Source organism: Strongylocentrotus purpuratus, unplaced genomic scaffold, assembly GCF_000002235.5.
Source record: "Strongylocentrotus purpuratus isolate Spur 01 unplaced genomic scaffold, Spur_5.0 spur5_scaffold_8, whole genome shotgun sequence".
Taxonomy (NCBI): domain Eukaryota; kingdom Metazoa; phylum Echinodermata; class Echinoidea; order Camarodonta; family Strongylocentrotidae; genus Strongylocentrotus; species Strongylocentrotus purpuratus.
In genome coordinates, this window is record NW_022145614.1 from 8,979,973 (window position 1) to 9,006,093 (window position 26,121).

The 26,121-nt window shown below is 36.9% G+C and overlaps 3 protein-coding genes across 3 annotated transcripts in view; 2 read left to right on the forward strand and 1 right to left on the reverse strand.

The window, feature by feature from the left end:
* The first annotated feature begins 2,271 nt into the window (after nucleotides 1-2,271).
* LOC115920320 (haloacid dehalogenase-like hydrolase domain-containing protein 2) lies at nucleotides 2,272-7,434 on the forward strand. The gene is made up of 6 exons (XM_030975887.1): nucleotides 2,272-2,476; nucleotides 3,118-3,326; nucleotides 3,850-3,934; nucleotides 4,961-5,177; nucleotides 5,640-5,703; nucleotides 7,195-7,434. The coding sequence occupies exons 1-6, from the start codon at nucleotides 2,376-2,378 to the stop codon at nucleotides 7,296-7,298; spliced, it is 780 nt and encodes a 259-aa protein (XP_030831747.1). The 5' UTR covers nucleotides 2,272-2,375; the 3' UTR covers nucleotides 7,299-7,434.
* Nucleotides 7,435-9,474: 2,040 nt separating this feature from the next.
* Nucleotides 9,475-13,343, forward strand: LOC591431 (transcription and mRNA export factor ENY2). The gene is made up of 5 exons (XM_790992.5): nucleotides 9,475-9,587; nucleotides 10,808-10,888; nucleotides 11,617-11,687; nucleotides 12,509-12,583; nucleotides 13,121-13,343. Exons 1-5 carry the CDS (start codon nucleotides 9,565-9,567, stop codon nucleotides 13,195-13,197), a joined length of 327 nt encoding a protein of 108 aa, XP_796085.2. The 5' UTR covers nucleotides 9,475-9,564; the 3' UTR covers nucleotides 13,198-13,343.
* A 4,835-nt stretch (nucleotides 13,344-18,178) lies between these two features.
* The window catches only part of LOC115918364 (protein FAN-like), a 34,091-nt gene continuing 26,148 nt past the window's right edge, over nucleotides 18,179-26,121 (reverse strand). Inside the window, exons 17-23 of the mRNA XM_030975274.1 lie at nucleotides 25,776-25,834; nucleotides 25,095-25,230; nucleotides 23,053-23,263; nucleotides 21,324-21,474; nucleotides 20,739-20,943; nucleotides 19,842-19,951; nucleotides 18,179-19,369 (exon numbers count right to left, since the gene is read on the reverse strand). Coding sequence (XP_030831134.1) covers nucleotides 20,837-20,943; nucleotides 21,324-21,474; nucleotides 23,053-23,263; nucleotides 25,095-25,230; nucleotides 25,776-25,834 — 664 coding nt within the window. The 3' untranslated portion in view covers nucleotides 18,179-19,369; nucleotides 19,842-19,951; nucleotides 20,739-20,836. The remainder of the gene's footprint in view (nucleotides 19,370-19,841; nucleotides 19,952-20,738; nucleotides 20,944-21,323; nucleotides 21,475-23,052; nucleotides 23,264-25,094; nucleotides 25,231-25,775; nucleotides 25,835-26,121) is intronic.

The following is a 26,121-nucleotide window of genomic DNA, read 5'->3' on the forward strand; positions in this document are numbered from 1 at the left end:
GGGCACAAAATCGCATGGGGTGAAATGGAAAATGATGGAGCGAAGCGACAACGGCGAGGCGTCAGCGGGGAGGGAGCGGAGCGACTAAGCGGTGGTTGGTCTGGGAGAGGGTTAGAACCCCCTCCGTGAGTAGGAAGCATTTGCAATTTGAGAACCACATTTGGCGCATTAATGTCCACCAACCCAATGTCCACCGGCACTTCCTAAAAAAAACGAGGCCTTCTGATTGGTTAGAAGTTAGAGAAAAGTGATCTGTCGCGAGACGTTGTATATGCTGCGTTGCTGCACAAAGACGGTGATCTGCACCAGTAGTACTTGCAATTTGTTTATCTAGTGTATAAACTGAGTTGTTCTCAGGGGCGTCGCTAGACCTTGGGGGGGGGGGGGGAGTAGCAGTGGCGGATCCAGGGAGGGGGACCGGGGACCTGGCCCCCTCCCCTGGGAAAAAAACAGTTAAGAACACGTTAATTTTACTCTTATCTGGCGACGGGCCCCCTCCCCTGGGCCTCAAGGGTGAGAGGGTGCGATTTTTCAAATTTTCAGGGGCAAAACAAAAATAAGAGTGCTCCTTACCCCTTTCCCCGCTTATTCAGAAGTTTTCAAAATAAATTTTGGATTAGGGATGATCCCCCCTAACCCCCCCCCCCCCCCCCCAAAAAAAAGAAGCTGAAAATGCCATTGTGGCGTCGGTGCAGCTGCCACCCGAAGGCGTCGAAGGCTACTTGAGAAGAGACTAGCCTAGATGCAAGATTGTCGAGGAGGCCTGCACCTGTGAGCTGTGGAATCGGTGTAAAAATCAACTGTTTCAGCTGCTAAACAAAAGGTAAAGTGTTGTTCAAAATTTGTAAAATGTATGCATATTTATACAAAAGTCAATGTAACTGATTTTAAAATGAAATATCGATTGAAACGACCGAGAAATGCAGACTTTAGGTGTTACTTGCACTTTGAAGTCCTCGCTCAGCTCAGGCGCGCGCGGGCACAAAACTCCCCCGTTCCTCCCCGAGAGCTTGTGGCAGAATAGGGTGGTACGTGCCCAGTACCTGCGGTATATCAGCAAGAGTACAGTTGTTACAATTACCACCCAGGCCAGGTCCAGATTGGGTAGGGAAAATATAAATGTCAGTATGCTCATTAAAAAAAAGAATAAATGTGCCTGCATGTTAAAGAAAACAAATGAGAGGGGATATTCATAATTTTTTTTAAATTGCAATTTTAAAAAGTCAATGGTGCCACCCCAAAAAGGGGGAGGGGCTTTTTGTTTGGCTTAACTTTAGAATACCCCACCAATATAAATATGGTTAATGTACATAAACATAAAAGACCTAGGGTTAGGGTTAAGGTTAGAGTTAGGATTAGGATAAGTTGTAGTGTTACTTATAAAGTTTAAGTCTCGAGATTTAGCTTCATTGGTGAATTTTTTGGTACCCTACAAACATTTTGTCAATTTTAGTGGTGGGGTATTCTAAATTTGTTCCGAACAGAAAATATTTTGTCAGAGTCAGAATGGTAAATAAAATGCAGTTCATAATATTTTAGTTTGTACAAGTGGAAACTAAAAGAAAAGAAGAATGAAATAGATTAGGGTCTATAATATGAAGACTGATCTAAGACCAGGGAGTTGGAATGGATGGAGACACCGTCTGAGGGAAAGATATTCAGGGTTAACTTGGATTAACAACAAGAATTTTAACCCTCTCCAGCCATCAAATCCATTATCACCAAATATTACGGAATGTTATTCAATGCTGCATGTCTGCTTCCCTAAGTTCTCTAAACACTCGGTCGGAGGAATCGAGCTTAGAAGTCATAGTCTACTCAGTGAAGATGTATAGTATATTCAGCATTGCCTTGTGGAGAAAGGGCCAAATCAGCCTATGAAGGAGTAAGGTGACCATTCAGACAACCCCCTCCTTCAGTGCAGAGTCAGTTGGCCATTTGTCTCAAACTGGAAGCCTAATAGTTATATACCAATCAAACAGTTATTAATTGTTATACAAGTAGGAGGCTACAGTTCTCATGACTATGAGGGTTTGTGGCCTCAATTAGGAAGATGAAACATTTCTGCTCAAATATCTAAACCTGATGATGACAATTATTTGTTTCTACAAAATGTCATGGTTGGGTTCAAAGTGACTGTACCTCATCATCTTGGAGCCAGAAGGGCATCAAAACATTTAACATATGTTACTTAGATTTAACGACCTTTTGCTTCTCAAGCACAATATAGTCTAAAACACTGTGCCATTGGATCTCTTCCTTCATTTTAGCTGATTAGCTGTCTACAGAGGTTGTAACCATCCATACCTCCATCAAATGACTGTACTTCCATCTTCTCTGATTCCATCTCTGCGGCCGACATGAGGATATAAGGTATGGCAACAATGTCCAGACTGAGAGCGGTTCTGATAGACCTCAGTGGGACCATACACATAGAGGATGCTGCCATACCAGGGGCAGTAGCTGCATTACAACGGTATATATTGTCACTTTTATTCTGTATTTGTATTTTAACTATTGAAGAACAAAAATGCATTCAAGAACAATATTGCTAGTACCGATGATAATGGGTTCTTGTATGGTGCTCATGTCTGTAACATTAGCCATTCTTGTTGCTCCAATAGTCGTAGTAGTAGTAGTAGTAGTAGAATGGTTTTATTAGAAAAACTGCAAAATGGTAGCCGAGAGCTAAATTACATTGCAAGTTTTACAAGCTCAGTTTTAAAAGTATTTCAACAAAACTTAGCAAGTACAAATAATACACAGTAAAATAGACTTAAGGATGGCTGCTATTACGGTGCTCTAGCCTGAGAAATTAATCCCTGTCGGGTACCTGTTTACTTCACCTGGGTCGAGTGTGGCAAATGTAGATTGATGCCTTGCCAAAGGATGTTAGTTGTCTGTCAGGAACTTGAACCCCGTACCCTGTGATCCATAGTCTGCTGATTTATACAATAATTCCACTCTACCTTAAATTTATTGCAAAAATGAAGATGTAGATTAAACTGTCTTATCATTAACTCTGTTTGAATTAAATTGTTCCAGAACTTGTTACTGAATAGGTTACATACTTTTAGATACTTATAATCTATTCTTCCTTTCTCTTTGAATCTGCAGTCTACGAGAGAGAACTACAAACATCAAGTTTGTAACCAATACCACAAAGGAGAGCATGACCACGCTTCGAAATCGTCTCTCAAGGATTGGGTTTGATATCAAACAGAATGAGATCTTCTCTTCTCTTACTGCTGCACGAAACAAGGTCCAGGAAATGGGCTGTAGACCAATGCTGCTACTCCAAGATAGCGCAAAGGAAGACTTCAAAGGTGGGTAAGAAAACAAAAAAAATAAAATTCTCCTTGTTTCTTATAATTTTACATTAACCTAAAATTGACCTCTATTGCTTTTGTAGAGGATATACAGTTTACCATATTGCTTAATCTCTGAACGTTATTTTAGAAACAAAGAGGGATAAATGTGAATAGAAAATATTAGGTGTAATTTAATTTATTTTAAATTTTTTTTTTTTTAATTTATTTTTGTAACTATTTTTAGCGGGGGGGGGGGGGGGGGGGGGGGGTTAGAGAAAGACTGATTCAAATGTTTTTAATTTTTGTTCTGTTGCTAAAAACCTAGTGTTAGATGTGAAATTTCAGCAGGCTTGTAACCTTGACCTGGGTTAGGGAAAGGTTATCACACATTGGAGTTTATAAGGTGAGGTGAGGTGGGATGAAACAGTTGAATACCGTGAGCCTTCAAGTTATTTTGGTTGTCAGGTTTTGCTCCTTAATGTCACTTTAGGATGCCCTCTCAAGGTGGAAACCATTGCTTTCTTCTCTCTCCTGTTAGATATCTGTACAGATGATCCAAACTGTGTTGTAGTGGGTCTATCTCCGGACAGTTTCAACTACAGAACATTAAACCAAGCATTCAGGTGAGCTATAGCTGGTCAAGGCAGTGAGATCCTTACTTAATCTTGATATATATACAATTAGTAGATACCCCCTCCTCTTTCCAAAGATTTTTAAAGCCCCACTGCTCTACTTATAGCTACTTGCGCCCTCTATATAGCAAACAATGCCTAATCAGTGACTGTTGGTCCCCCATGGTCCCCTTTTTCTTATATTAATTGAGAGCTGATTTGATGAGATAACCACCTATCAGAGACCATGCAGGAAGGTCTGATCCCTCCTGGCCAAACTAGTGCAGATAGGCTTTAAGTGATTGTTACTATACCGGTATGTTTTCTGGTACTCAGCATTACATGACAAAAGGTAGCATTATATGTCAGTCAAATTACTGCATAAAGTCCATTCCAATGTAAGCTGACAAAATGTGAACAGTTTTGTCTACAATCCATATTCATGTTTGGTAGAAAAGGGGATAGGTTTTCAGGATTGTCTGGGCTAGTCTGGGTCCATATTTGTGTCCGTCCAGTGAAATTGTGAAGTGTTTTGTGGAGGGTGGAGAACAGTGGCATAATGAGCAAAAGCATTTGGGGGGGGGGGGGGGGCAGAGAAGAAGAAAAAAAACCCGGAAAATCATGTAAATTTCAGCAACATTTGTAAATCACTGGTATCGAATTAGAAATAAACCATGTTTGAATTTTATTTGGGGGGCAATTCCCCCCTTCCCAAGCCCCCCCCCCCATCAGTATGCCATTGGTAGAGAATATAGTTTGTGTCCTCATCCTAAATGTTAGGTGTCAGCAGATGTCATATCTATTTCTCTCAAATGTAGGAGATTTATATTATCTACGTCTCTCTTTACATTTGTTCTGTCACATAATTAGTTTCTTTTGTATAAAATAGCTGTATAACTTGCTTATCACACCTGTGAATGTAAATGAACAAACTCTTAAAGTTGAAACTCTCAAACTTGATACAAATGTCCTACTACAGCAGTGAATGAACCACTATTCTAATGCTGTCCTACATTTGCTCTTGTGTGTCTTCTACAGATTAATCCTTGATGGCCATCCCCTTATCGCGATTCACAAGGCCAAGTATTTCAAGAGGCAAGATGGACTAGCCCTTGGACCAGGAGCGTTTGTGGAAGGGTTGGAGTACGCGACAGGGGTCAGGGCTACGGTGGTGGGCAAACCAGAGAGGGCGTTCTACCAAGAGGCTCTGAAGACGATGTCCTGTGTACCTGAAGAGGCAGTGATGATTGGAGATGTATGTATCCTTGGATATAAAAAAAAATTACCTCTAGGCAAAGTGATGATGTCAAATGACTAGATATCAAACTTTAAGGTAGGACTCTCTACTAGACGTTCATAACTGTATCTGCCAAAAATTTGTATAGGTTGCAAAAGGAGTTGTGTGCTCTGTGGGAGACTGTTTGCTTGTCTTTGCTTAGGGATTTGTAATATTTCAGTGCTTTAGGACTTCTTTGGCAACTCTCTTTTGCCAGGCATGTACCAATAGAAATCTGTGACAGTAAAGTTGAAAATCATATTTCTTAACTTCCATTATTTTGTTAATTATTTTATTTGCAACTTTTGTTAAAATTTTTCTTTCAATGAAGTTTATTAAAGAAAGAAAAATATCACCTTTTTACTGTGTAGTGTTTTACATTAAAAGAATGAGTGTATGTGTAAGGACAAAAGAAAATTCATTACATCCTTTTTTTTGTAGGATGTGGAAGGTGATGTACAAGGAGCACAGACAATCGGCATGAAAGGCTTCCTTGTGAAAACAGGTAGGAAAGCTCTTTTTGTTTGACATATTGCACCGTGATTGTGCTTGGCAAGGTTCTTTCAAGAAAATACAATCTCAACTCTCTTTGTGATCATACCAAGTATAGAAGAATTCACCAAGAGAATTGTACCATGGGCAGATTGTCCCCGATTTTAGTAATAAATATGGCTATGTCTATACTTCAACCTAAAAATATTCTTTAGTCCTCACAAATTATTCCCATTGGGTTGCTGCAAGGTCAAACTTTGCACAAAGTATAAGTAACAAGCTTTTGCATAGAACCCAGCAGGAGGATATGAAGAAAGAATCGTTTGTAGTACCTGGTGTTAAGGTTTAATAGTGCTATTAACAAAGAATAAGAAAAAAACTGTGCCTTGTAGCCAAAGGACAAGGCACATTGTTTCTCAGTATACCATAGCTCAAAGTGTGTTCAATTTGGTGAAAGAAAAATTACACGACTGCCTCTAACCAATGAATATACACAAAGTTCAATTCAATTCTTTATTCAACCAGTATAAAACAATTTACAATGAAAATATACAATAAACAATATAATGGCTAGGACCCCTTAGAAGCAGAAATCTGCTTGTAATCGGGCCCTGTAACAAATAATAACAAGATAATGAACATAAAATAACAATAAAAAATAAATTTCTTCAATTAAAATTTCACAAAAGTTACATTACCATGTCGGTTTCCCGTTTTCAGATATCATCAGAAAGATAGGACAAAATGCATGATAGGTGATGCTGTAGAAAATGTGTTCACGTACAAGAATTGTGGGACAAGGCCTTTACTTGTCAGTATTGATGTGAATATAATTGGAAATATACTATTATTTTTCATTAAAGGTACTATGTCCCATTTGCAGGCCAAAAAAATGAAAAGGTTAAATTAAACGGCATTTGAAAGATTTTACTAATTTAGAACTTCCCTAAAAAGGTGGGACTTAAAAATGTCTTCCAAGTGGGAAAATAACGACTATTAGTTGTCAAATCGACGTAGGAGCTATAGAGCCAATAAGTAATAGTCTTGATTTTCAGACCATTGTACCGAATGGTCATACGTTTTATGCTGCGCAAAGATTCAATCGGTTTAATTTTGGCCATCACAAGAAGTGGGTTATTGATGTAGGCAAATGCTCATGTACCCTTTACAGCTACTTTTATGTATGTTATTACCAAAGAAGAAAAAAAGCCAGTCAGTCACTCAATAGTGTCTGACAGTGAAGTCTAGCAAGTAAAGGGGTTTCCTCGCATAATTTGAATATTAGGACACTGCTAATGTTTAAATTTCACAGATATGACATACATGACAAATTCATAATTCCTGCAAAGTTCTACAGAATTTGAGGTTGGCTGCAAAAGGGACATAGTACCTTTAAGATCTTATGTCTATCATATGCTTTAAACAAGAATGACATTCTTGTTTCAGTAATGTATACATGTATGTCAAGATTGATGTCTTTTGTTTTCTCTTTCATTTGATGCAGGGAAGTATAGACTTGGTGATGAAGAGAAGATATCTCCACCTCCAGAGGCGATATGTGAGGACTTTCCTGCTGCTGTTGAGCTTTTGCTGAAGGAATACTTATGACAGGATACCACATGAAGTGAATTAGTGATTCATGTATACATTTTCATCATGCTTATTACGGTATAACTTATTGTGCAATCTCTAGTACTTGCAACATTATGCAAGTCAGTATTCATGAAAGATATGATCACACTGTGAAAATGAATTGTGCCTTTCTTAAAGAGGTGGCAAAACAGGAGGAAAGGATGGAACTTTTCAAGCATCAAGTGTTTCTTCTTTTGGGGGGGGGGGGGGGGGAGGAGGGGGGGGGGGGGTCAGCCCACAAAATGCCAGATTGGGTACCGGTAGTTATTTTGCTCAGCAGTTTGTGATATTTTGTTGTTAATTCATTCGTTTTCCATTAACACTTGTTCATACTGATAAAATCAACTTTTATGTACATTATATCATGACATTGGACTTTTCATTGCTTCTCTAAATTCTACAAATGTTGTTTATTTAATACAAATTGTGTTACTTATTTTTTTATTGTATTTCTTTTTGAAAATATAATGGTTTATATTATGTTCTTTTTGTTGTTTTAATGACTTTGTGTTGTGTGAACTCATTTGTTTTGTTTTGTTATTGTATCAAATACTTCATTGTACTTTAAGAGATGCAAACTTTTGAATAAGACACATAATCCTGACTAAAGAATGTCATTTAGAGTAGGTCCAAAATGGTCTTATATATATTTGCACCACAGGTCAGATATATTTTACTTCTTTCTTGAAGAAGACACCAAGGAAGGGTTTCCACAAATGACTAATTGAGTATCCAAAATTCATGGTATAGGGGTCTACCTTCATATTATACTGTATAGTATCTATCCTGCTTCAAAATTCCCTTCACCTGTTGTATAGAACCCCATGTAGTAAGTGTGATGATTATTGTTATCAAAATTGAATTGGTCCATTTATCTAGTCATCCATAATATCCTGAGCTAAATAAATCTCAGTCATCATGTTAATGCAAAAATAATCAGATATTACTGGAGATCCTTGTAAAATATAATGTTCTATGCCTTGCAAGTTTTTATTGAAAAGGAAAAAGACAGATCCAAGCTTTTGATAACATGACTGATATTTTGTGGAAGAACATTTCTCTTTTGAGCTACAATTATGAAACAGATTACTCATTTGAAATGGTTCCATATTTTGTTGTATGATGTAGTATATAACTTCTCTGAAACAAATAGAATAGCTGATTATTGTCAGATTCATTACTGGCTTCTCCACTTATGCTTTCTTCATATTTCTTCATATTTTATTCTTTATTTGTTTGTTTATTAATTTATGCTTAAGGTTATTAAGGTTTGATTTTAATTATGCTAGTATAGGCCAACATATACATGCCCTTTAGACTGGGGGATCATGATCTTAATCTTAGTTGAGATGATTAAGAACTCAAAATAATTTGCAAGATACTCTTAATTACGACATCACTAAAATAAAAGAACACAAAAATGATTGATGTGGATCGAGAGAGATCGAGAGACAGACAGAGAGAGAGAGAAGGAGAGAGAGAGAGAGTGAGAGTGAGAGAGAAAGGAGGGGGGAGTTGTGTAAGAAGAGAGAGGGAGAGAAAGAGGAGAGAAACTGATTATTTTAAAAAGAAAATAAATGTTCATAGGCCTTTTACTGGTATGCAAGGTCTAGAGAGAAATTCAATCAAGAGAGGAAATTTCATAAAGTAGAATTGACCATATTCAGATGTTTGAACGATTGACTGCATGGATAGGGAGTAAAATGTAAGACGAGATTTTGAAGAACCGTTGTGTTTATATCTCAACTTAATTTCTAGCATAGCGTTAGCTAATTACCCAGGGCCAGTATAGCGTAAAGAGCAAAAATTTGTCAGCAACATTTGTAAATCCCCATATGGCATCGAATTGGAAGGGGGAAAAAAAAAATTGAATTTTTTTTTTTTTTTTTTTGGTGGGGGGGGGGGGGAGGGGGTAGTTCCCAAGCTCTCTCTCTCTCTCTCTGCTCCATATTTCTCTGGTATAGGCCTAGCAGTTGTTTTAATGTTATGTATTTCCCCCTATTAATTTGTATTTTTTATTGCTATTTCTTGTTGAAGGGTACATTAATAATTAAACATAACATAATATTTCCACCTTTTGTGAAATCGTTATAGTCGAAAGCGACTTGAAAAAAGACTGAAAATTGTGAAGCATGAGACTGAAATATACGCTTATTTACAAGGTACTTGGAAATTGTGTAGATGATAGTCAATGACATTCCCGCCGTTTCGAATTTCGGTCGATTAGTTCAACAATTGAGGTATGCAAACTACAATCATGGCAGAGTAAGTTTCACTGTCAGTACATTACTTGTTTGTTTTGCAGAGTTTGTAATGAAAAATTTAATTTTGAGTGAAGAATAAGTGTGTTAAAGATGTGAAGTAATTCATGACAGGATTGTTTTGATCGTGCCGCCCAATCTTAGCGCGTAACCTGCGTCAGATTCTCGCGGGTATCTCTTCTTGGGCTCCCTGGATGGATCACGACCGGTCAGCCAAGCGCAAACATGCCAGAAGTTTCCCGTAGGACTTGTCGAGCTTTCGCCGTAGCCATAGCATTCGCGCGGCGCGCTGCGCGCCGGTTTTTTTATTTTTTATGGCTAACTGTAATGTAACAGTCAATTTACTGAAAGATCGAATGAAAGGCGATCAGTTTTACGATATCAAAATCCTCAAGTCTATTTAACTCAATTAGAATGTGAAATCAGGACTGAAAGTGAAAGAAAAAGATGATAGTTTTGGAGAGAAAAAAGAAGACTTTTCCTGATAAGAATTTGAATTAAAAAACATTTGAATTAATTTTGCTTGAGTTTAATTTAAAATTTTAAGTAGATCTAGGGTCTAGACTAGACTCTAGTTAGGAATAAATAACGGTTCACTCAACCACTTCAACTTGTTGTGTTAGTTAGTGGGAGCTGCCAACTACTGAACTAGTACGGATTTCCCGTAATTGGTACAGAAATTAACGATCATTGCGGCAGTGAGGAATGTTTTCTAAAATTATGGATTACATTTTTTTTTTTGGGGGGGGGGGCGTAGAGTCTAAATATGATTTATCATATCGAGTGCTGTGCAGTATGGCAACCATCCAAGAAAGAAGTAGAAGTATCAATTATCCTCTTAATAGAAGCAAATTTGTCATGGAAAACTGATGTGTTGTGATAACCTGAAAATTGATGTTCAGCAATTTTGTGTGAGTAAAATCATTAAAAAATCAGAATGATGTGCGCATGAGTTTGCGCAGTTTTGGCGTGCCGTTTTTTTTTTAGATTCATATCGCCGCATATAGTAGGTATTACTGATTTATTCCCAAGGTTACTGATTTTGAGCCTTGTGATTACTGATTTTCTGCTCTGGAGATTGACAGCTCTGCTTACTTGGCTGAAACTTAAAGTTTAAGCCTTTAATTTTATTTGAGCTTGGTGATAAAATATGATTATAAAATATGATTGATCATTCCTTCATCATTCCTTCCTTTCTGTCTTCGCCTGTCTCTCATTTTGTAGCTATGGAGATAGAAAGATTAAAGATGCCCAGATGAGAGCCAGTATCAACCAGAAACTGGTGGAGACAGGAGAGAAAGAGAGGTAATGTACTGATATTTGAAATAATCAAGCCATGACCACCAGGCTTAGATATTAAGATGACAATTAAAAAGGGAACAAAATACCAAGTAGAATATTAAGATCTTATTAAGATCTATTACCAAACTATATGGCCTATATTTTTAGAAAAAAGATAAGGTATTAAACCATCTTGTTGGAAATGTTCACAATTTTAAAACATAAATTTTCAAAATACTGTTGCACTATTAACGAGGGGCAGATCCAGGATTATATTGGTTAGGAAATGCTCAAGTATGAACAATAGACATAAATACACAACTGAGAAGCAAAAATTAAAGATTTTACATCAGGGGTGAAACAGAGCCCATTGTAGTTTAGCCATCTTCAGATCCCCCCCCCTTTTTTTTGGGGGGGGGGGGGGGTTGTTTTGCTCCTCCCCAAAGTTTTCTCCTACTGTACTGGAAACCACCTTCATCTTTTGTTTTGAATAGTACAATTGCTATCGATTGTTATGCTTTAAAAAAACAAATTTATTTATTTTTTCCTGTATATTACTAATAAACATCCAAGAATGTTCTTACAGGGATACTGCCTCTAGATTTATTTAAAGATTGGAAATTAGAATAACTTGAGAAAATGGTATGTTTTGAGTGAAGACCTCATTTCATGGAACATTACAAGCTTTACTTCTTTCTAGTCCTCACTTCTATGTCCTAATTCTGACATACGTGTACGTTCTTATCTTTTAGACTGAAGGAGCTCCTGAGGAATAAACTGATAGAGTCAGGCTGGAGAGATGAACTGAAAGCACACTGTAAAGGTAAGAAATCTTTGGCAAATCCTTTCAGAGAGAGGATTGAGAGTTTTACCAACTAAACCTGGCTGAGTTGGATTGGAGGAGACGGCTTAAAATTCAAGAACATGGTCCTGTTTCATATTATGTGTTATCAGTAGCAACCGCACAGATGTATGACAAATCTGTTCACAGTCAATCAATTGTAAGCATTTTAGTAGCTTGATACAATTATCGTATCTTGTCATTCTTAATTAATACATTTTAGGAAATATGGCCCAGTCTTAAGTGACAAACCCAATGATGCTTTCAATCATTTGATAAGAATATAAAAACGGATTAATGATTTGTTATCATGCATGATATCCATTAAAAAAAAAATTATACATCGATGTTGAATTTTATGAGAAGCATCCCTGATTTAAGATGTTTATACTTATAAAGTAAGTGACTGACCAAAAACGGGGGACAGGAAGGGTATATTTTATGGTTGTATGGAGCTTCAAAAAGTACAATGTGTATTTTGACACATTAAACACTTAGCACAATATTGGATTAAACCAATGAGAAGCTATGTGCAAATAAAACAGTTTCCAACCGATTAAGTAAACTTTCTCAGAATGTGCAAATAAATGTGATTATGAGGTGATGGCCAAATAATTAACCAAGATTATGAATGATTTGTGGATCAAGATGAAGTTGCCTCCAGGTCCTAAAAGAGGTCCTATTTGGTGGTAGCATCTCCAATTCACCATATCTATTTCCTCAAAAGATTGCTTGAATGTATTTGCTGTATATATCATGGTCCATTTAGCCCTTTTCTTCCCGACTGTGATCTTTTTTTTCAGAGGTTGTGAGGAGAAAAGGACTAGAGCATGTGACCGTTGATGATTTGGTTGCTGAAATAACGCCCAAAGGAAGAGGTAAAATCATCATCAACAATGGTTTTAGACTTCAAGTCCGGTATTCATGAAGCCAACTAGAGTTAACGCAATGACTACTGAATTCTCCCATTCCTATAGAATTATTACAGGGGCCATTCAGTAACCATAGGCGATGGGTTAAACAAACATTTTTTCCGCTTCTACTGATTTGAAAAGTGACAAATTATCAATTTTATTATCCTTCTGTTCCTGTGTACTTTAATTTTTTGAAAACCTAGGTATACTCGGGTAATAAGGAGTGCAGTGACCTTTAACAGTTTATGTTAATCTCAGTTGTTGCTAAATTCCATAGAACTTTTGTTAAATATTGACAGTGTATCTTAAAGAGGTAAGACTATAGATCGTTTTCATCAAAAAAGGTGCTTTAGATGTCAAAAGCAATGTAGTATTACTGTACCGTAAAAATTGGCCTCCTTTATACTATAGTGTATGATTTTAATCAATATATTGGGTTTGTGTTTCCATTTCTCTCAGAAAGTTGATTATTTTTTTCTCTGCATGATTTATCATCGCCAGAACTTGTACCCGACGAGGTGAAGAGAGAACTGCTGCATCGGATCCGAGCCTTTCTAGCCCAGCAATCCAACATCTGATAATCCTGCTGCTGCAGCGAGCCGGGTCCATCATGTGTGTGTCCAGCAACTCTCTTGAGGAGCGTGTCAAAGGTCGACTCGCTCACTGCGTGTTTCCAACTCCACCTTGATCTCTGTTCTGTGTCGTCCCAAGTGATTACCTCTACTGTAATGTTGAGTAGGAATGTCGAGAAGGTGTCTACCTCTGCAGCGTTTCATTCATTCATTCAAAAAGAATATATTCATAATACACTCAAAAAGGCAAACAATGGATAAAATGCCTATCGTTTTCTGTAGATTTAGTGCTTTGCCAGCCCATACTTTAGGTAGGATTTTAGAAATCAAGTACTTGTATGAAATCTTGCTAGGGCCCTAGCTGTATCAAAGCCTAGAGACTGCGTCTGAGCATTATTGTCATTGAATGATTTTTCAAGTGTAATCCCTAAACCGCCTATCTGCTTGGAGTGTACTTGGAGAGATTTTGTGGAAGTTCCGTCCCAATTGTCGCAACTCACTAAAAAAGTAATCAGGTTTGTTGACGAGGATCTGATGATTTAATCTTGGGGATTTCACTTTGACACAGGGCAGTATCAATCTGAATCCGTTAATAGGGACTTTTAGATTTGCACGTCGACAGCTTTGACTGCAACGTGTGACGTCATTTTAAGGCACTGGTCATGCGTCACGTCGTCTCAGTCGGCGATCGAGAATGCGTCAACCTTGATTTTCCTAAATCTAGTACATACATACATACAAACATATTGATATTTATATAGCGCCTTTACATGCTCAAGGTACTAGTATATGCATGCCGCGTGCGCATAAAATATACAGTTCCTCAGGTAGACAAAGCCTCACAAAGGAACATCCCTTCCCTGCTATTATGTAAAAATGTGTAGAACAGGTGTCACATGCATATTCACCTGTTCTACACATTTTTACATAATAGCAGTGAAGGGACCACAGCAATAGGCCATTTTCGTAATGTAACCAAATAACCATGCATGCATGTATATTGTCGAGTGCAATCTAAAAGATTTCTGATTGTAGTCAACATGGGCAGTTGAGTACGTTGACACGCATGATCAGTCGGCGTTCGTCGTGTTCTCGTCCACTCAATCTAAAAGTACCTATTATCTGCTAGTGAGACGTGATATATGAGGATTTCATTCTGTGAGATGATCATCATTAATATTATAGGCATGTTTAATAGAGTGTTGAAATATAGTGTATTTTTAATGCAAATTCTGTTCTGTGTATTCAAACTCTATCTGAAAGGGAATAATCTTCAAAAAATTTTGCTCTGAATGTTATAGGTTTTATGCTAGCATGTGATATTCACACTCCCGACCTCAAATATCAGCATCATTTAAGAGAAATCACTGGTTTAAACACTTTCTAAAATAAGGAGGTTGTGATTAGTCTACTTCAAGTAGCATATAATTATGCCCTTTTTTTGACAGCCTGGTGTACTTTTTACTATGTTATTAATCAAATGAAGAAGATGATGAATCCCTCATACTGTCTGTTTGGAGCCAGAAGGGTGTTAAAGATTAAGTTGAGTTCTGGTCATGCGATTGCATTGTGAAAGAAACGGTGTGAAATCGACTAGAAAAGATTGATAATCTAGCATATAAGAGTTTGTGTGTATTGTAAGGTTCTGGAATCATCAAAATGATACGAAATTTGGCCAAGTCTTGGTAAAGTTACCAACACTGTACACAGATAGATGTATATGGGACTACACGAACACGTGGCGTAAAAAACCTACCCCCCAAGTTTTACGAGTTACATGACATATTTAGAATATAAAGGCATTTGAAAAGCCATGCTTTTCAGGTAACATGTCTTATCTGATGTTCTTCCACACTTGCATAATAAGAATGATAACGCTCACAAATTATTTTTCATCTCTTCCCAGAACTCAACCTTCTCTTTAAATCTTGTGTAAGTGCCTTTCTGGCTCCTACTAGATGATATGATCTCATCGTTGACTTCACTGGTTTGATGCAGGCAGTCTTCCATAGTATGTTATTTGTATATGGTGGATGTGCCCGATGTACTTTCAACCACAGATGGCGTGTGTGAATGTAAATCAGGAAGTACTCTAGCTTGGGACAGACTATCCCAAGTCTTGTGATTTATTACAACACTAACATTTGTTTGTGCCAAATTTCAAATTTTTTGCTCATAAAAGACAGGGGAGGTAGAAGTACTCATAGTGGTAGCCAGAATTGCTCTTTAAAAGTGGACCATTATTGTCAAATTGTGTATTTTTTAATGATGTGGGAGGTATCTATATATTTTGATCGACCATTTTCATAATGTAAAAATTATTTCATAGGACAAACATAATGGCCCGAATTCACAAAGGAGGTTTCTTGAAAAATCTAGGTTTATATGCGTCATAGGTTTGTCGACGAACCTCCTTAGTGAATTCGGGCCAATGGCTTGCCCAACAACACATAATGTATCAAAATCGCATTCTGACGACTATTAGAATACAATTATTTGTAATGAGGCACTAAGCATATCATTGGGGGGAAAAAGAAGAGGGACACCTGTATTTGGTTGCCTTAATTTCTTTCTGTAAAAATGTATATATTTCAATTTGTGTAATAAATGAATAGTTTCTGTTTAATTAGTCTTCTATGATCTGTTATTTGGTGTCAATTAACAACTACAAACTAATTTTCTTGAGCCTTTATTATTTATTCTGAAGCCCTTATCCATGTTAAGGAAGGTAGAACATACCATAAACGACAGAATTCATAAATGATTGCACAATTGTTAATACATTAAACATAAATGATATTTACATACTGAAGGTCAATTTTGAAACTTTGAAACATGCCTAAATCTATGTGAATATCAAATTAGATTGTGATGGACAACCCTCCTGTTCCTTCAAAATGCCTTCTCCCTTGGGTCATTATATCATAGGTCCTCTAATAAGGGAGTTTACAGATAGCACATGGTACAAATGACCCCAAATATCCACAGATCTTTTACACATGGAGAAGTTCCACTTTGAGCATCTTAGAATAATAACTGCCAAAGTCCTAGATGTGCTTCATGAATACCTTTTGTTTGCCCTCTTGAAAAGAATACTTCCACCTGAATATCTTAGAATGTACCGTTGGTGCATAAATGAATAATGTTACATAACTTTCATGAGCGCATATCCAGTATTCATCTCTGGTGGGTTATACCTTTTTGGTACAAATGACCTTTATCTGCCCAGATTGTATCTGTAAACTCCCTTATAAGGAAACAAAATATTGGTATTTTCTATACATGTAATGCGATGTACTGTGTGTAGAATCTTTTAAATTCTTTTGTTAACAGATGTACTCAAATTGACAAAATTATGAATCATAGGCCATGGCTGTACATGAACAAAAGATGTAAACCAAGTGCATTTTTTTTTCCTTGTACCCATTTCAATTTAAAAAGGCCATTATTGGCAAGTTAAGCATTCAAAATGTGGATAAGAAAATTCTGCATAATTTGCTTTCTGAATGAATAAATACCTGATACATCTCGAGTCGTATCGGACCGTTCCAGGGTATAGGATTCACAAAATCAAATGGAACACATTATACAGTGTAACAAATTACATTTAGATACATGTAGGCAAGATTTGAAATTACCGTACTGCAGATATTAGATGGTTCATTCTTTCAATACCGGTAATACAACCTCCCCACTGGAGTTATACATTTTTAAGTAGATTAGATAATTAGTGTTAGCAAGGTGAATTAAACATACTTCTGGTTTTTGTTTACATCTACCAATATTAACTGCTTGGCATTTCTAATTAAGGTTAGATTTGATTACATTGTATCATCATACCTACACATACATAGTTAGTTTATAGGAATTAATCCAAAAAGACTTGTCTCGCAAAACAAAATCTTGCTTTCTACAGTAAGTCTAAATCCTCCCTAATTATTTTCTTCAAAATATAATGATCATGTGTATTTTTGCTACAGATGTTGTTGCCTTTTAATAATTGGCCAGTTCATTTGATATATGGTACCTCTACAACAATATGTGGTTGCTGGAAATCAAGTTCGAATAAATATGGAATTGTTCTTTATTTTAGCTATGTAATAATTAATTTAAATTGTTGCATTCATTTGTAAAACTGTCAGTAAACACCGAAGAGATAACCTTCAATGAACTTTGTTGTCTTTATTAGACAAAGATTGCAAAAGCTCCATTGCAAAGAAAAATCAACACTGACTGATAATGGAAAACACTTCAGCAAGAAGAAAATGCATGAGGCACTTTGGTATAATAAAGAAAATTAGTTGAGGGCTTTGATGCGTAGGCTACTGACAGAGGAGTTGCAATACATATTGTTAGTCGCCTTGATGGATCTCTTTCTTTTTTTTAACCACCTCCTGTTGATACACGGCTTAATTACTTCACATATTATCCTTTTCCTTTACAATGGGTCTACATTGATACAACATAAAGTGTGAGTTGGGTAGTATTGGCAAATAGGCATGAATATTACACTTTAATTCATAAATAAGAAATGCAGAAAATTCAAAGAAGATTAATTAAATACATTGCATATTCAAACTGATTTGATTTGAATTTCTCTTACACCTTCTTGCCTAAGGATGAGGATATAAAAGAGTTTCAATAATATTAGATCTGGGACCTGGAAAAAAAGCTTTTTTTCAATGACAAATGACAAAAATCAGTGACAACTCTGCTGATAACCAATCAGAAGCAAGGACTTCACTAGCTCATTACAAAAAAAACTGTTGTTAGTCACTGATGACAAGTTTTGTGAAATGGGGCCCTGGCATGTTAATATTCTTAACATCCCAGATATACACAATGGTAATTTTTGTGATAACTTAACTCACATAAAAATTGCCATATAAGACCATCTACATATTGTTCATCTGTTTTTAACAAGGAGTAAAATGAAATACATCTACTGGTTTAAAAAATAAAAGGCCATAAATCGGCAACTGAGATTTTAGACAAAATCATTGATACAACAAAATAACAATTTGGGCAGCCTTGCCCATATATAATTTCCCCCTCTAATGCCTACACCGAATATAATACCCAAAATATATACAACAATTTCTCTCTTCTGAGAATACAATTAAATCATATTCAATGCAAAGTTACCTACTGGTACTATTCATGTGTGCGATGGAATGTAAGAATGATATTAAGCTTCAGTATTGAATTCAATTCAATTAGCCTTTGCCACAAGCAATTTAACTACAACAGTTTACAGATAATAAAATGCAGCTTAAAATCTAATAAAGTTCCTGTGACCTTATCCCCTGAATATTATTTGACTTTGGCATAACATATACTCTCCTTGGACCCCAGTTAAGTATACAACAGATGAACACTTAAAATAAATTGAGATGATTATGCTTCTGATCAACTTGTTGCATCGACATTCAGTGTACCTCACAGGTTATACCCAAAACATATTACAAAAGTGAGCTAAAAGCAATACAAGAATAAGTACAGTATGTAAGAATCTAGAGAGCATGATACGGGTGACATCAAGATGGAATCCATGAAGGAGTTTTTAAGTACTCAAAGATGGTGCCTACCTCTCTATAAACAACCTCTTCTCAAAACAGCACACATGTAAAATAAGTATTGCCAAAACTTCTATTTTTAATCAGTGTATCATCTCTTTATAGTCAGAAGCGTATTAACCTGTTCACTCCAGAATTCTATCATTCCCATTATCTTAAAACAGGACCCATCCCGTTTCCAGAGGCAATGGGTTTAATCATACATGTATGTGGATTAATTAAACCACAATCTCTTATCAGTATATTATTTGCTATTATTAAAATAGAAGGGCATTTAATCATGTCATTTTGAATAGACTTGCTGCCCATCTTGTTCAAATATTATTGTTCATCATTCAGATGATCTACAAACCGATGTGTGTTGACTGGATGTTAATAAAGAACTGTCCAACTTCAGACTGCACGTGTATCGGTTCAAGCCCATCTTGCTTTAAGCAGAGCAGTTCTGCATGCCATCAAGTTGTGTAAAACTGAGCCCGAGTGCGGCTCTGCACACTAGTTGGTGAGTTCTCATGAGCTTTTCCAGACGATGATCTTTGCATCCTGACCTCCTGTAACCACTGTGGAACCATCAGATGATACCTGGATACAGTTTACTGCTCCTATTAAAACATTATGGGAAAGAAAGAAAGAAAGAAATGCTACAACAACTCTCTACACAATGTGACCATATAGGAATCATTTTTCAAAAGAATACAATGAAATAAAAATAAATATTTAATTCCATTTCAAAGAGTGACTTATAGGAATCTATTTAAATTAAAAAAAAAAAGAATTATTTTATTTCAAAGTACAAATGTATATTTCACATCCAATATATATTCCCAACTATTTGCAATTCCTGATTTAATTCACTATAGAGAGTGCTTTTTGTTGACAATCACTTTAATGAGGATCTATACCGGTATTTAAAAAATACACAAAAAACATGAATTAGCTCAAAAACGTGTACTTTACATTTTCTTATACCAAATTTCTGGTTTATCTCAAGAAATGATTTGGAACATGGCGACATATAGGACAGAATCAATCTTCATTACATACTGATTAAATTTCCAATTCCAATATATTTACCTATATGTTGATTGAATGATGCTACTAACTGAGCCTTGGCCATGTCCCACACCATAAGATTCCCACCTCCATCACCGGCGAAAAGAATATGATCTCGCCAACATAAACACCTTCATGACAAAAGAAAACAAAAGAAAAATCAAGCCAACATAAACACCTTCATTGCAAAAGAAAAGAAAAGAAAGAAAATGATCAGTCAAACTGGATCGCATCAGAGCGATAATTACCCCCATGTTATCAGAAATAACAAATCTTCAAGGATCATATTTGTATCATATTTTCTGGTAGAGAATATTATTCTCACACTTAGCAAACACCTCTGTGCCCATGTTCACATCGATCACTCTGATATAGCTATCCTGACCCTTCCATCCTTTGATGTCTTACCTCACTTCATGTTCCCCATCCTTAGCAAACACCTCAGTGCCCGTGTTCACATCGATCACTCTGATATAGCTATCCTGACCCTTCCACCCTCTGATGTCTTACCTCACTTCATGTTCACCATCCTTGGCAAACACCTCTGTGCCCGTGTTCACATCGATCACTCTGATATAGCTATCCTGACCCTTCTACCCTCTGATGTCTTACCTCACTTCATGTTCACCATCCTTAGCAAACACCTCTGTGCCCTTGTTCACATCGATCACTCAGATATAGCTATCCTGACCCTTCTACCCTCTGATCTCTTACCTTACTTCATGTTCACCATCCTTAGCAAACACCTCTGTGCCCGTGTTCACATCGATCACTCTGATATAGCTATCCTGACCCTTCTACCCTCTGATGTCTTACCTCACTTCATGTTCCCCATCCTTAGCAAACACCTCTGTGCCTGTGTTCACATCGATCACTCTGATATAGCTATCCTGACCCTTCTACCCTCTGATGTCTTACCTCACTTCATGTTCCCCATCCTTAGCAAACACCTCTGTGCCCGTGTTCACATCGATCACTCGGATATAGCTATCCTGACCCTTCTACCCTCTGATGTCTTACCTCATTTCATGTTCCCCATCCTTAGCAAACACCTCTGTGCCCGTGTTCACATCGATCACTCGGATATAGCTATCCTGACCGGCAGAAGCCATCTGTTGACAATCTATGAATAGAGAAATATGAAGGGACACAAATGATATTCAAAACTTGAAATTTAGTGATTGCGGCACCATCCTCTCGAACCCAACAATGAGAAACCACACCCAAATGACACCCCCAATGAGTAAGAATATGACAAACATATTGCATTAAAAATCAAGGATCACATGCAATTCAATCACCGAAGAATGCTGATGTTTAACGGTTTGATGTCTAATAAAAATTATTTTAAGAGATACTTTTGAATAACATAAGAGGCAATCAAAAAAAAAAATTACAGTGTAGTTGAACAAATCAAATAAATGTTATCAGAAGTCTTTCTATAAATGATTCTACAACAATTTTGTAAATGCTGGATTGACATAACTTCCGAACTGTACTCACCAGGACTGAATATCACAACATTGACTGGTCCATGGTGGCTCTGGAAGTGACGTAGCGCCACCTGGTGTTCAACGTTCCACAGGTTGACGTCCCCGTCTTTGGTACCTGTCAGTAGGAGGCTGCCATCTTGGCTCAGTTCTGTGCAGGTTACCTGGATGGACATGTTAGAATGAATGCTTGTTCAAATCACCAAAATTTAACATTACCTGTAAGTTGGTTTGGTAAAGTCTGATCAAAGGAATGCATGGTAATTGAGGATTAATGGCTAGCCCGAGTCAGAGATTGCAAATTATTGGTCCCACAACAGTTAGTATTGTTTCAATTATTCCACAAAAAAATGACTGTTCTAAAGAGAATGAGAATACATGTCCTCCAGAAGAAAAGGAAGGGAGCTACTGCCAGTTGGCTGGGCCCAGGGGGGGAATTGCCCTCAGTTCCTGTTCCTTTTGAAAGCTGTTTTAAAATCATGAATTGTATGGGATTCACTATGTGTACTTCTTTACTTTGTGTTTTACAAATAATTATTGAAGGTTTTTTTTCTATAGAAAAAACTAGATGGAATTTTGACTGCGCGCAGTCGAAAATGATGCCTCCGCCATAGAGCAATTTAAACAAGTTTGGAGTTTAAATCTCCAGTGGTTCTTGAGATATTATGATATGGTGATACATACTATCATTAAGTTTGAAGTGAAAATTCTCCAGTGGTTCTTGAGATATCGCGATAACGATCTCAATGTATGGAATTTCATAAGTTGACCTCTGTGACCCTTGACCTTTGACCTACGTGCTCCAAAATCTAATCAGATTGTTTTCCTATAGTGATACACACTATCATTAAGTTTGAAGTTTAAATCTCCAGTGGTTCTTGAGATATTATGATAACAATCTCAATGTATGGAATTTCATAAGTTGACCTCTGTGACCCTTGACCTTTGACCTACGTGCTCCAAAATCTAATCAGATCGTCTTTCTATGGTGATACATACTATCCTTAAGTTTGAAGTTTTTACATCTCCAGTGGTTCTTGAGATATCATGATAACAATCTCAATGTATGGAATTTCATAAGTTGACCTCTATGACCCTTGACCTACGTGCTCCAAAATGTAATCAGATTGTTTTCCTATAGTGATACACACTATCACTAAGTTTGAAGTTTAAATCTCCAGTGGTTCTTGAGATATCATAATAACAATCTCAATGTATGGAATTTCATAAGTTGACCTCTGTGACCCTTGACCTTTGACATACGTGCTCCAAAATCTAATCAGATCGTCTTCCTATGGTGATACATACTATCCTTAAGTTTGAAGTTTAAATCTCAAATGGTTCTTGAGATATCGCGCTAACAATCTCAATACAAGGAATTTCATAAGTTGACCTCTGTGACCTTTGACCTACGTACTCCAAAATCTAATCAGATCGTCTTCCTATGGTGATAAATACTATTCCCGAGTCTTAAGTTTAAATCTTAAATGGTTCTTGAGATATTGTGATAACGGTCAAACGGGACGGACGTACGGACGTACGGACGGACAACCCGAAAACATGATGCCTCCGGCACCACCTTCGGTGGCGGAGGCATAAAAAAAGAAGATAATAATATAGTACAGTAAGCTACTAGATACCAATATGTGTAGTAGCTAGTATGGTGCAGCACTCTTACAAACTATATGGATGGTCACATATATGGTTATCCTGGATTACAATTTACACAGAGACAAACTTACCCCTGAATCATGGTCCAGCTCTGTGAGAACATCAGCCACTATCCTCTGGCCACCTCCGTTGAGGCCCTCGCCTGCCCATAGCTTGACCGTTGAATCCCAGGAGGCAGACGCAAAGATGGAAGAGCCCTGCTGCCAGCAGAGGGCGGAGACTGCATCGTCGTGGGCGGGGATTACCTCCAAAACACGCCCATAGTCCACTGAGTATACATATCTGTGTGGTAGTCAAATGCAGGTTTGATGATGTAAACAAGATAAATAGAAAAATAAATAAAAAAATAAAAATTCCATCCAAAACCGTCTTACAAAACGAGTCTCAACAACTAGGAAAATAACTTCATAAAGTTACAATTCCTCATCTAAATGGTCCGAATGTGGACAAACTACAATTTCTTTTGAAAATCAAACTTAGAAGAATACTACTACAGAGAATTTGAAATCTCATCGTGTACATGAACATATACATTATACTATTATACTCCATAAATGTCAATTTTTATCCTTTTATTATATTTCTCATGATAGTTGACATTTATTTGTCAACATTATTACATAGTACTACTCTCCTCATTACCTGTCAAGGTTCCAATGATATAACTATAGCTTTCGAGTCGAAAAGCAGCCCACTAGCAATCAGTGATTTATACCAGCAGAAAAAGGCTGGCATAAATACTAATAAACAAGGCCAGTAGTACAGTCTTCAGTATTACATGTTAGGTGTTGTGTTGTAAGATTTATGCCCTTTCTTTATGAGTGTGTGTCTGATGTTATTTGTAATTCAAATCACATGATTTGCATCTTTCCCTGTTAGCCTGTTACATGTATCTGTACTCTGGCCTTGCCTGCTCACTGCATCCACAAGATACCTTGGCACAAGCTGCTTATATACCCTACCAAGTTTTATGTCTCACTTTTTCCAGTTACTCCTTAAAACCACTAGTACTTACAACCACCCCATGGGTAGGAGACATGCATACATTTGATTGAATGTATACATAAACATTGTCAGCAGAATTAATGAATATCAATGAACCTTAGTACTAAATACTTCTACACAGAATGTGAATTGATACCGTAGAAGCTTGTTCTGGTAGTAAACTATTTCATTCACCTGTTCCATGCTATTGTCAGAATGCAGATTGCAGGCATTAACAATGTTAAATAATCAGCTGCAAGCCAGTTTAGAAATGATAATGTGGTAAAGGCATAATACTTGAATACATTTGCAAGCTAGTCTATCATGGTTGTTTCTTCCCCCATTTAACAAGTATTCACTATTTAAGTCGCACGTTTCAAAGCAAGGTATTGTTACTTGTTGTTATGTCGGGCAATCATCTGTACAACACCTGCCAAGCTCATTGTTACTCTAGTAAAGGCATGCATACATCTAAATCATTTGTGAACTGGTCTATTGGATGTTTTTTGCCCAGTGACTCAGTGATAAACTAAAGGTTTATCAGGTTTATCTTAACCCATTAAGGTACCTATTCAATAAAAAAGGCCACTTTTCCAGCTAGTGTTTTACCCCTCTAACTACTGAATTCTCTCATCCCCATAGACTTAATACAATGGTCATCCAATTCCTGTAGGCAATGGGTTAAAACCCCGGCCCCCCCCCACTCAGTGTTATTTAGGGTACGCATATGCGTGTTCCAACCGACCCCCCCTTTTCAGCAAAAGTCCGGTGTGTAAAGTCAATACGGCTCGACCTTTTTCTTTTGTATACGAGCCTTTTTCAGCATCCCCCCCTTTTCAGCAAAAGTCCGGTGTGTAAAGTCAATACGGCTCGACCTTTTTCTTTTGTTACGAAAAGGACATTTTGGCAACACGCATGCGGTCATTTTGAAACCTGAGTGGGGGGGCCGGGGTTAAAACAATGACATAAGCTGACCCCTGGATGACCTTTAGCCTTCTGTGTCATGAAGTGTTCATAGCCGGTAGGTTAATATGATGTAAAATGAACTGTTTACTATTCTATTGGGATACAAAAACAGTCATAAAAAAAATGTGTAATTTTATCCCCACGAGAATATCTCATGACTCACATTGAGTTATCCCATGATGCAATGAGTGCATTCTTGTCGTCAGGGGTGATTATCACACTGGACAGGGCCATGTTGGAGAGGCTGACGCTCCGCAGCTGACGTTGGTCTTCTAACGAGTACATCTTCAGCTGCGTATCTGTCAGGTGTAAGAAAAAGAATGACATTCAGGTAAACAAGATATTCATAATCTTTAGTTCATTATCTTTAGTTTGATTATGCATTATCATGCACCTTTAGCAAAATCATATTTTTATCACAGAGTCACTAAAATGTTGAATACATACTAATCAAAGGTATCTAAAATTTTCTATTTTCTAAAGAAAGAACTCTATGAACCACTTCTTCATCAAGCATCAAAACCTGTCAACTTAGACAGTCAAGTGAGCCACTTAATTGCTAAATGAGTTACTACAATACCACTTGCATGTGTACACTCAAATGTTTTTTTTCTAAACTGTAAATAGTTTGGAAAATACAGGGTCATTATAAAGATGAAGTCACCACCGAGTAATAAGGAGGTATTGCTACACCTTTCTTGTAATGAAAAAAAAGTTGATTTTATTTGGGGTCATTCTGAATTTCATTTTTTCTTCAAACTTCTGATAGTATTAAGCCCTGTCCAAGGTATACAGTGTACATGTAAAGTGCATAATAACTAGTCTTTAGCATTGCAATAATCACCTTTGGAGACTGAGAAGACCGTATTGTTGTTACTTGAAAGCTTTAGATCACACACAGAACTGGAGGGAAAACAAAGGTAAAAGTTCTATCAATGCTGCACTTAAACTTAAATTGAAGGTATAGTTCAGTCCCTGCATCATTAGTTATTATGCAGAAGAACATAAAAGTTTATAAATGCCTCATATTAGAGTTGATGGATATGACTTTTTTTTTAAATCATAAAATTCTACTGATGGAAGGTAAAAAGAAAAAGAAATTGCCGCTTGCATATACTGATACACATGCAAACAATATGAGACCATATTAAACATGTTTCAGTCCAATTTCATTTTCACTACAAGAACAG

Bases quoted from the DNA above. Each gene is read 5' to 3' on its own strand.
- LOC115920320 (XM_030975887.1), top strand. From the start codon at position 2,376: ATGGCAACAATGTCCAGACTGAGAGCGGTTCTGATAGACCTCAGTGGG. The intron at 2,477-3,117 runs GTATATATTGTC...TTGAATCTGCAG, and splicing joins GCAGTAGCTGCATTACAACG to TCTACGAGAGAGAACTACAA. The intron at 3,327-3,849 runs GTGGGTAAGAAA...CTCTCCTGTTAG, and splicing joins CGCAAAGGAAGACTTCAAAG to ATATCTGTACAGATGATCCA.
- LOC591431 (XM_790992.5), top strand. From the start codon at position 9,565: ATGCAAACTACAATCATGGCAGA. The intron at 9,588-10,807 runs GTAAGTTTCACT...CTCATTTTGTAG, and splicing joins CAAACTACAATCATGGCAGA to CTATGGAGATAGAAAGATTA. The intron at 10,889-11,616 runs GTAATGTACTGA...CTTATCTTTTAG, and splicing joins GAGACAGGAGAGAAAGAGAG to ACTGAAGGAGCTCCTGAGGA.